The sequence below is a fragment of the Camponotus vicinus genome, unplaced genomic scaffold (genome assembly GCF_025532165.1).
Source record: "Camponotus vicinus isolate PSW18456_S1 unplaced genomic scaffold, iyCamVici1.0 SCAF_13, whole genome shotgun sequence".
Classification (NCBI taxonomy): Eukaryota; Metazoa; Arthropoda; class Insecta; order Hymenoptera; family Formicidae; genus Camponotus; species Camponotus vicinus.
In genome coordinates, this window is record NW_028141949.1 from 1,793,388 (window position 1) to 1,804,609 (window position 11,222).

General features: G+C 38.7%; 1 protein-coding gene across 15 annotated transcripts in view; it reads left to right on the forward strand.

Annotated features, from left to right (window-relative positions):
* LOC145963887 (protein turtle) overlaps positions 1–11,222 on the forward strand; it is a 103,819-nt gene that overhangs the window by 43,291 nt on the left and 49,306 nt on the right. For 11 of the 15 annotated variants that reach the window (XM_083086189.1, XM_083086186.1, XM_083086191.1 and 8 more), the window contains 3 exons: positions 447–620; positions 1,029–1,351; positions 10,261–10,433. In XM_083086189.1, the coding sequence (XP_082942315.1) occupies positions 466–620; positions 1,029–1,351; positions 10,261–10,433 (651 nt within the window). In that variant the 5' untranslated portion in view covers positions 447–465. The remainder of the gene's footprint in view (positions 1–446; positions 621–1,028; positions 1,352–10,260; positions 10,434–11,222) is intronic. The other 4 variants (XM_083086192.1, XM_083086197.1, XM_083086198.1 and 1 more) reach the window with 2 other exon arrangements.

An 11,222-nucleotide genomic window follows, 5' to 3' on the forward strand; every position in this document is an offset into this window, starting at 1 on the left:
CCATTTTCTTGGTTTCATACATACTCGACTTTTTTCTCCGTTAATTTAAGTATAACGCTTGGATGCTGAACATTTTTACGTAAACTTGATAACATTGAATAAATGTGTCACGCAAATCAATACGAGTCACATTTTATGTAAAAAAGAAAATGTAATTATCTCTTTTTTTTCTATAAAAAGCATGCAAAATTTCGAAAAATGATATGTAACGCGACATCTAATGCAATAAATTCAATAAATTCGCAACCCTTACTTGTCATCTCGTGTCATATTTCAAGATCCACGGCATGTGTGCTATGTTCTTTACGACTCCTTATTCGCCGTCAGTACTTCTGGTTTATCTGACATATTGAACGCCGTGTCATTTACCGGTCGTAGCTCACCTCGACCGATTGTTACTGCGTGTGCTATAGTTATAACAGGCCTCGACCGCTTTATGTCCGCAGGTACTATGGGAACGGGGGTATGGGGGGCGGAGGAGGGCTACAAGCCACGGACCTCCGGCGACGGCTCGAGTTCCAGTGTACCGGGGGAACTTGTTCGCAGGGTCTTCGGTCCCTAAGGCACGGCAGCTATCATGTCACCGAGGAGAAAGCCGCGTGTGACGACCACGAGGACAGGTAAACCATCGTGGATGTCGCGTCGGAAAGATGAAACCTATTGCTTTGCATGTCTTTATTGTGCAGTTATCTTGGTACAATACAAAAGATGCGTGAAATGAACAGATTTTAATGTTTAAGAATCTATCCCTTTAATAGCCTTTAAATTAATATAAGAATCTATAAGAATTAATGTAAGAAATTAATATCTATAAGAATCTATCTTAATATAAGAATCTATCCCTTTAATAGCCTTTAAATTAATATAACGCATTCTGTAAATAATATATGTGATAATATATGAAACTTTGAAAAACAATCATTGACAGATTTTTATAAAAACAGCTTGAATTATTTTAGAATCAACGAGATTACATAAGTGATGAGGTAAATTTGTGCTTACAATAAAAGAATGATTTTTTTTTTTAGGAGGACTGATCACGAGGCGATCCTCGCTTCCGGTCAGCCCACCTGCACAGGCTGTCGATCGTATAGGCGCCAGGAGAACGAAGCGGTTGAAAAAAAGGAGACTGTGAAGCGACGCATGCCCGAGACGAATGAGATTGGTTCGGTATACCGGAAGCTGCGGCTTTGTCTGGGCCTTTTCGAGCACACGAGTAGAAAGGATGAAGCGGACGAAGATGACGGAGGAAAGAGGCATCGGTTACGGTGGTGTCGCAGGGACTTTCGACGGATCGTGGAAGTGGCGACGAGAGCTCTACTCCTTGGTATCGCGCTCCTCGTCACCCCAGGTATTATTTTACAGTATTATAAAACATTATTTTCTCGTAGAAAAATAGTCTTTATTAAAAAGAAAAACATTAGTTCTTCTGAAAATGTTCTGGAGCAGTTTTAATTTTAAAGCGAGAAAAAAATTACTTTGAAAAACTCAAGTATTTTATAAAATCCGTGTATATATATGTAATCAGAGTTGAAGGTCCAGTTTTTTTATTTAATAATTTAGTTGCGCCAATATGTCGTTATGTACTATTATTGTGTTACATTCTCGAAACTGTGATAACGCGGTATCCTGTCGCATCCGGGAATCTCTTCATTTGTCCGCCGGTGCAATCTCGTATTCGTTCCTCAATTAGCAGGGACCGCAAATTAGAGTTCACTAGTTGGCGGGACGTCCGAATGGTCGCTAATGCCGTGGCACCGTATCTCACGAAACGGGTCGTTGCTTCTCAAATCCGAGCCATAGGCGGACATCGGGATAGAGAGCTTGTGGCGTGTAATGGGACGTCGACTGAGATCGACAAATGAAGCGAAATAAGCTGGCCCTGCGCGATCAGATAATGGAGTATCGGGCGAGAATGCCAAGTGCACTTAAGTCAGAGAAGACGAAATCAACGGCGACGAGATATCCTCGATTCTCGCGATTGTCGGAACTCGTGAAAGATATAATTGTCAAAGAAATTCGTACGTTTTAATTACAATCGTATTTTCACCATGAAAGTAATTAATACGTTGCATAAACGTTCGTTATAAAAACGTCTGTCTGTTCAAAATGTAAAATCGATATATGCCCTCGCCCTTTTATTAACGTCTGAGCGAACGTCGTTTTCATCGCGCGAATAATTACGCGGTCGAATTTGTCATAATTTTTATCCGCGACAGGCTGGATTGTGTGAGCCTCTTTCAACTTTGCGATCGCAAAATATTCTCTCTTGGCACCGCGCGCGAGTTTCAATCTGAAAGAATTTTCCGTCACGAGCCGAAGCGGCGTGAATGGTCGCGCTGTGAAAAGAGACTGAGACTTTTATCAATGCTTTGAATTCGTTTCGATATGCGGCAGCTCGGCTGTTCGACAATTCGAAAAATGGTCTTCTGTCACATGCGGGACATTGTCATATCCGCCGCGCGAGAAACGTATGGATGAGCGCGATATCAGTTTTTCCAGTACAACGTATACGCAATAATAATATTTATATATCTCTTTTGCAATCTCTCTGCAATATTTTATAGCATTACATGAGATGCGCAACGCGCTTGTGATCCATTAATTAAATTCGAATTTCGAGAAGAATTAGAACATTGTAAATTCAAGCGCTGTACTTATAATTTGTAATTATAATTTTGTAATTATAATTTTGTGCGACGGTCTCATAATATAAAAATTATAATTGATTTAAATAAAACGAGTACAGTTCCTCTCAATTGCAACGTAGGACAGGCAGTTTTACACTTCAGTATCACGTTCTGTTTTTACAATTATTCCGACTGAAGTGACACTCTAAACCACAAGAACCTTAATCACGCCGTAGCAACGAGATTACTGACGAAGAATAAAAAAAAATAGAAAAGAAAGAAAAAATAAAAACGCGCACGACACGCTCGTGTTTCAAGGGTTCCTTTTTTTTACATAGACGTTATATGAGGATCCTTATGATGCTCGTTACTCAGCGCAAACAATTTCATTAAAACTCCGGCCTCTCTCGCCAAGTTTCATTCAAAATATATGCACAACTGCGTTAACGGCACGCGCATGCGTTGGTAATATGAAAACTCGCATTATCCAGCAATTAAAATACGCATTGCCTCGCCTCTCTTCCGGAAATAGAAAATATAATTAATCGCAGCAACTTCATAATGATTGTTTACTCCGACTATAATTTCTCTTTCGTTTTTGCGATGTCGAATATTTGTCATCGTGTAACTTTACGACGGTTTATTTTGAATGAAACATTGCACGGTAGACGACAAAAAGTGCATTCCACGTATATAAATACTGGACGTAGTTGGAAGTGTTTATTATAAATAAAATAAATATTGAGACGGTATTGTATCCACGAAATACTGTTTTTAATCAAAATCGTAACAATCAAATGCCCCAATTTATAAAACTGCTACGATTATCCATGATGAATTTCATTAATTTCCTCGCAGTCATAGTATATATAATATATTTACGTGAAATAAAACGCAAAAGAGTACATAATGCGTCTCATATCAGAGTAAATAATTTAAAATATGTGAAACGAAAAAGTACAGGTGGTCTCCAGGGAGGAAATAGAATACGCATTTTCATATATGGATTCTCTTAATTAAATTCTATTCCACTTTCGTGCTCATGTATATCGCGTTAACGTTTCGATGTTTAATTGAGTTCCAGCGTTACACGGTTTCCGGTGTACGGAGAGATATATGTACGTGTATATATTTCATTATTTAAGAATAACACAATGCAAAACAGAAATATTGCCGATAAAAACAAGAAACGCGAATACGAGTTGCACTTCTTATTCAAGAGCTTCGTCAAATCGCAACAAATTCTTTCCCAATGAGCAAGAGTCGTGCATGGCTTCATAAATTCCACGCACTTTGCGACTGTACGTGACGAATGATTATGGATTTCTTCCTCATAACGGCTATCAAAGCGTCGCAGATGGTGAACGAGTTGCAAACGATGTGACGTGCCGACCCGTAGAGTACATCGCCCTTGATAAATACAGTTGCATACACATCGCACAATCGATGAACGAATCTCAAGATAACAGGCGATGACAATTTGATCCGCGATAGTTGACATTTCATGATTTTTTGTTGTTGTCGGAAGAGTTCAGGATCCCTGATTGCGAAGCATCAGCTACAGTCGTGTTTTTACGCGAACGATGCATATGGCGTTATATATCGGAGAGTTGCATCGTCATCATCAGCGATTACGTTTTCTTCGACGATCGCAAGTTTTAGCGCGCATATTTTTGCATGCATCATCTTTAAGGCAGCAAGTTACACCGCGGTCGTTAAGACTTAAAAGAAGATAAATACGAACTTTTTTTTTCTTTTTCTTTTTACCGCGTTTCATCTATTTCCAACAAACATGGCTCTCACGGCAAACGCACGTACAAACCTCGAAATAGCCCGAGTAAAGTCGATATTGATGGGGCGAAACCCTCGAGGCGACGGTTCGTTTTCACGAAAGAGGATTTTCGTGTTTCACGTCGGGCCTAAACTACATTTACCGAAATTTCGTTTATTCGAAATAATTAAAACCTATCTTTGAATCCTGAACTCATTAAGGTAATAGTATACTCGTTAGCTCTACTTAATTGCTCCACCTTTCGCTTCATCCAATTGGGTACCTCGCGTGCGATGCCGTTTCAACACATATCTGGCTATTTAGCTTACACGAAGCATGGCAAGCTGATGGAACGGCTTGCTAATTTCACGCTTCGGTGGTATTTGAAAATTCGTTGGTAAAGATGAGAAGCTATTTCCTGAGCTTGTTTTAATACTCTCGTGTATACGAACGAACGCGAATTGTAACAGTGTACTCGAAAATGCAATAATAAATTTCACATTCTCTAGAAAAATATTTCAGTTTTAAATAAATTATGTATAAAATTAAATTAAAGAGAAACAGAGCATATGGGCCTTATTAAATGAGTAATTAAAAGTTTTTTATACGTATAAAATTTTGATTATAAGATTCCCACTGAAAGAAAACAAATTGAAAAATGGTTTTAATTCAATATTTATTTCAGCTTGCGAAAATAGGGATGAAATATTTTATTTCAAAACACGACAAGAACGACGGAAGTAAAATATTTCGTTTTTGCAACGAGTGGAGATAAGCGAAATTTTTCGCGTTTTATCCATACACCTAGCTGCATATATTCCCCACGAAACATTCAAATGAATTGCTCAATCTGTTTATCTCGTCGCGAAAAACAACCGCGAAGTAAAAGGCGGTTTGCCAAAACGACGTGGAAGTGATTCTGTCTGTCTAACTCTCATCCCTCTCCCCTTTCCCTTTCTCCTGCCGAGTTTAACGGGCTGTGAAACGGAAAAGTCTTTTCCGCGCATAAAGAGAATTTCCGCGCCGGTTGCTCGCACCTTCTTCAGATTTTCGATGATCGGGTAATACGATTCAACCTAGTTTCACTCGACTATAAGGTTGAAAAACAAATAATTCGTAACGCGTGTATCAATTATTAGCGCGCAGCAAGATTTATCACGCATGATCGATGGATCCTACAAACCGTCGATGCTGCGAAAATTGTAAGAACGTCAATCATCTTAATTAGAAATGAGATCGGCAATTTTATATTATCAAGAGATGCGATCTAGACATAGATTCGCGTGTATCATTTCGCTGATCTCTCGTGGCACATGTTACATGAATCTTGAACAAATAACTCCGATCTGCATGAGAATGTTTTAATATTCCGATATTTTAATATCCGTTTTTATACGTGAAGATGATGTTAAATGTTGGATTTCACGGTATATAAGTATCTTTCCAGGCAGTTGGTTCATTCAACGGACAAATTAGCGCACATCGCGCACATAACGATAATTATAATTACCGCGATACACACATACGTATAGGTACAGACGAAATGCAGGGTGGCTTTATTTCATGAGCTCGCTTTCCGGAGATAACGAGGTGTCCCCGTCGCGTACACGCGCCCGCACGCTGCAGACAGACCGTTGAAAATTTAATAACAAGTAACAATAAAAACGGTTATTTGGTTGCAGCGGTATCCCAGGAGGGTGCCGGCAATGGCGATAATGGACGTACAAATGCAGCGTCGGTTGCGCGTTCAAGTTGGAATTATTATTCGCGTCGCATACACCGAGAGGGCGGACTAAAACGGGTTGTGTGTTGCACGAGCAAAGGGCGTTATGCCGGTTTCGTCGTACGATATCAATAATATCGTCACGGCTCTGTCCCCGTTACGTTAATAACATACCACCCCATGTGTGTGCGACGCGTCGATCATGTTCGGATATTGCGACGAACGTAATGCGAGAGAAAAAATTGAATTTCAAATTAAATTAGGGACGCGAGAGGGACAATTCGCGAGAAGGTTACGGAATCGGAATCAAGATGTTAGTTGAAAGAAGAATCTCGAGAGATCATGTATCGCTTGAACGGTCCGAAGCAATTTTCGATCCTCGAGAAGTTCTTGGAGTATCGCCCTCGTTATTTCGATTTATTACATTTAAACGATCAGAAATGTCGAACATGATGTACGAGTTAGCGTGGCTTTTCTCCTTCATGGCATTGAATGTTACCAGGTCGCGATGCGCACATTTTTTATCGAGAAAAATGCTTGCGGCGAAGTGTCGAACTTTCGATGGTTCACCGGAAGAGAACATCTATGATATTACACAATGGGTATATATGGCTTCGAAGTAATATGTCTATATGCATCTATATAAATATGAATGCGCATCGCGAGACATCGTTCGTGAAAGAAATATATTTAATTTCAGAATATTAATGTGACATAATTATTCGGGGATGTAAATGTTCTGGTTTATATTCGAAATTAATAAAATAAAAAAATATATTTCATGTTAAATAAAATTAATTAAAATTTTCACCGGTTTGCTGAATTTGTTTAACTTGCTACAATTTTTTTGTGTCGCATCCTAGATTCTTATTCTGTAACTATAAAATGGCAAAAAATATTACAGTGCAATGATTTTAATATAATAAATATGTACCGCGATAAATATTGACACACGTCAAACGAGATGACGCATTTAACGTAACCCAATTTTACCCTAAAATTCCCTTGTACTTTTTTTGAATAAAAATATCTCCGATTTAGAACTCATCTGGCGCCGTAGATTTGTCGTTGTGAAACACGTTTCGGAGGTTTGCGCGAAGAGGAGAGATTTATTATGGTCCCCTTTGTCGTATGCGCATACGAATGCCAAAAATGTGTCGTATTTACAACATTGGGGGATTTCAAAGGGGACAGCTATCAAAGTCGCGTCCATTATTCGAAATGGATGCCATTGTGTTTCGGGACCGCTGCCGCCTTTCGCGCGTTTCTCTCCCCCTTGATGTTAGCGATTTTCTGTGGTTTCGTTCGTCAGTTTTCTCCAAGCTACCGACATTACAGCAGAGCGCTTTGACGCGAGGTTTGACTGTTTCTAAAGTTAGCTAGGCATTAAGCGACGTCGCTTGTACAGATGCATAATGTACGCAAAGGTGAAACCCCCCCCTCGTATAGTTGGGAAACTGTGTGCAATGAGAAATCGCACTTTGGCGAACCATGTTATTGTATAAAAAATCATAAAAATTTTAAAATAGCTCGCGTATGTTAATTAATATAATAATTAATATAATAATTCATCTTATTATATAATTGTTGCTGACATTTTGGAGCATTTGAAGTATTTATATTAATTTTATTGTAAAAAAAAATTAGTAATATATTTTATGCTGAATTTTGAAGTCTTGCATAATTGCAGGATACACATCAATCAAAAGTAACAGTCGTTTCGTGACAAAATTTAGATCGTAATGGCACTACTGCATTAAGAACTCGAGGAGAACAGTAGTTTGCAAAGTAGTAAAAAGTCCATGAAAATGCGGCAGCTGTTTACCGCAGTGAAACGTTAATCGCGACGATCGTGACGCAGCAACGAAAGGCCAGGATAAAACGAAAATGGAAGGGCCACGACAGATTCGTCCCAACTTTGCTTGTCAGCAGTCAAATCGATATTTCCTAGTCGCGAACTTTTCTCCGAACGCAAAGTAGATCGGCTGTCATTCTCGATTTGTGTTCCCTCGATCGATAGAGCTTCTTGCGACACAAAACTTTGCGATTACTTTGCGCGAATAGCACACACATAGAGACACTGCGCTGACATATATACTTCTATGAATTATTTTAAGTATTTGTGGATCTTTTCGTTCTCGCCACAATAGACTTCCTTCTGATGTGTTTTAGGCATCTGACAAACTCTATTTCTTATTTCGCTTATTTTTCTCTCTCGGGATTATTTGAAAATGATAAGTCTCTTATAAAGAAAAAGTAAATTAATTTTTTGTTTGATTCTTTTGGAAAGATATAATTATATCGGGATCAAAAAATATAAGTTATTAGGCAAAAGTATCCACGCTATAAGAATTTATAACATATCTCGTCGAAAAGTTTGCTAAATAAAGTAAATTTATTCTTAAAACAGGATCTTTTTTAAATAAGAAGCAAAAGAAGGAATCAAAGACGCAGGTGCATGATACTAATAATATATTATGATAGAAATTTGTAAAGTTATTTATCTTACATGCAATAAGAAGCGCAAAAATATATGTTTAAAATGTACTGTCGACGACGTTTCGACCCTGCTCTAGGTTCTTTCCAAAGTCAAATAGAAAAACATAATATAACTTCTTTCTTTATTCAGTTAAGTTGTGTTTTAATAATTATTATGTTTTTCCTGACTGATTTGACTTTGAAAAGGACCCATAGTAGGGTCGTCGACAATCTTTGATTCCTAGCCTTCTTTTGCTCCTTATTTGATTTGTATCACGATCTTTTTTGTAAATATACTGAACGAACCCAGACGTAAATAGTATTTGTTTACAATATTTTATTCATACAAGATCGCTAACAGTTGGGATTGTAACACGAGAAGGCTCAAAGTTTCTTTTAGTAATTATCAATCTTTGATTAATGAAATCATCAGTGAATGAAATTAATATCATTACAAAGTGCAAAATAAATAGTGCGTAAAAACGAGACGATGTATTGTAAGTATTTTATAACAGACACTTAAGCTTGACGATTCATATATATATATTAGCTTTAACATAATTAGTTTTTGATGCAAGTATTGTTAAATTAAATTAAAGGATACCACGCATATATTACCAATTAGTACTTTCTTTAATGTACATACGTCTAAATATCATTTGCGTTTAGAGTCTCCACGTATTTAATCATAAAATATACAGACAATTTCCGTATTAAGAGTCAAAAGAGAGAAAGGGCGCTTTGAATTTCGAATATCAATTTATCTTCGATAGTAGTGCCCTTTAATTCATCGTGTTCCTCTTTTGCTCTAAGAACATTAATTATCCCGAAGAAGTTTCTTCCTCAGGCTCGCCTGCATTATCCTCTTCTCCGACGTGTTTACCATCGTCGTTTCACCGCGTCACGATCGGCTACTTTTTTTCCCACCGGTCTCGACATTTCCCGATATATAATTTATAACGATGTTTCCTCGTTGCCATTCGTAAACAGGGAGACTGGCAAGAAACAGTATCGAGATATGCTAACTGTCCGTTAACATCGCGCTGGAAAAATTTCGCGAGTGGAACATCACGTTATCACGCGCGACACGCGAAAGGAATTTTTCTGGCCGGTGTTATCTCGAGCATACGAAATCGAGGTCGCACTCGATCTTAGGACATCGCATGGAGGTTAATGCGAAGTTAATCTTACGCGACCTCGACGACATTATTCGCGTGCGGCATCGGATTTCCCAGGCTCGCGGAAAAGAGAACGACGACAACCATTGCCCCTGATTTACCTTTAATGGCTTTTAATGCCTTCCCGTCGGAGTACGAGCCGTCTCGCGCAGTTTTCTTTCCATGGCAAAAATCGAGCTTCCGTGCCTCTCTCGCGAACGCGAGATGAAAGTGCGGAAAATTTGGAATGGCAAACTCGAAACGAGGGTTTCACTTCGTTTTTCAGCTGTCATTTTTACAGCATGACTTGACAACAGCTGACATTCGCTCGCTTGTCATTCGATTGAAAAATAATCGCATTATTAATGACAATAATATTATAATAAAGAAACTTATAGAGATAAGAAGTAATCTTTCATTTTCTTCTTTTAAAATTCCTGTTTATTCAATTTCGAAATATTCATTATTATATTACTAACGAGACAATGATCTTTGTTCCAGGACTCTGCCAACAGGACGCGGTGCACATCACGGCTATCCTCGGGGAGAGCGTTGTCTTCAACTGTCACGTAGAGTTCCCCGGTGAGCACCCAGTGCCCTACGTTCTCCAATGGGAGAAGAAGGTAGGCGACACGGTACGATATCGGACGATATCGCCTCTGCTCTCTATATCCGTGAGTTAAAAAAGACGGGGGCACTCCTCGAGTGCGCCACGCTTCTGGTATCAAGCAAGCTGCTAGTATACCATCGCGACTCGATTTTAAGCGGCGTTCGAAGAGAATTGCTCAGCATTATATCGAGCGAACAGTCTCCTTTCACTTGGCTTCTTCCGGGCAATTGATGCATATAAAATCGCAAGCGCGCCTTCCAACGCCATTAACACCCTCTTAACGCTCGTCGAATTATAGCAATAGCGCGTTATAATTTCGGATAATTAGTACTGATACAGCAAGGTACAAAATAATGAAGATAGCAGCGTGTGAGTAATGGAATATAAATATAATAATCGTCACGAGAGAGAGTAATGGAAAAAATCGACGTTTCAATCGACGCTTAATCGAGAGACACACTCCGCGAGATATCTTAAATTTCTTCGGATGGAAATCCACTGGAAATTATCGCAGTTCACCCGGCGCGCGTTCACTCCCGTGGAAAGAAATTTGCACTTCCGAGACTTCTTTTTTAATTCCCCGATTTAACGTTGCATAATCGTGAACTGGGGCGTGAAGAGGCAATATGGGAAAAAGAGAAAGAGAGAGAGAGAGAGAACACGGGCACGACTCGACTTGTCGTGTGTTCGAATAAATAACTGTTTTCCATGAATTCTGCAAGCTAACTTTTCTCTCTTTTCCATTTCTATCAATTAAAATGTCATTTTCAAAATATCGATATAAAATTAATAGGGAATTGCAATTATTTTTCTCTCGAAAAGTTTTCTTAATTACGTTAACGTTCCGAGTAAT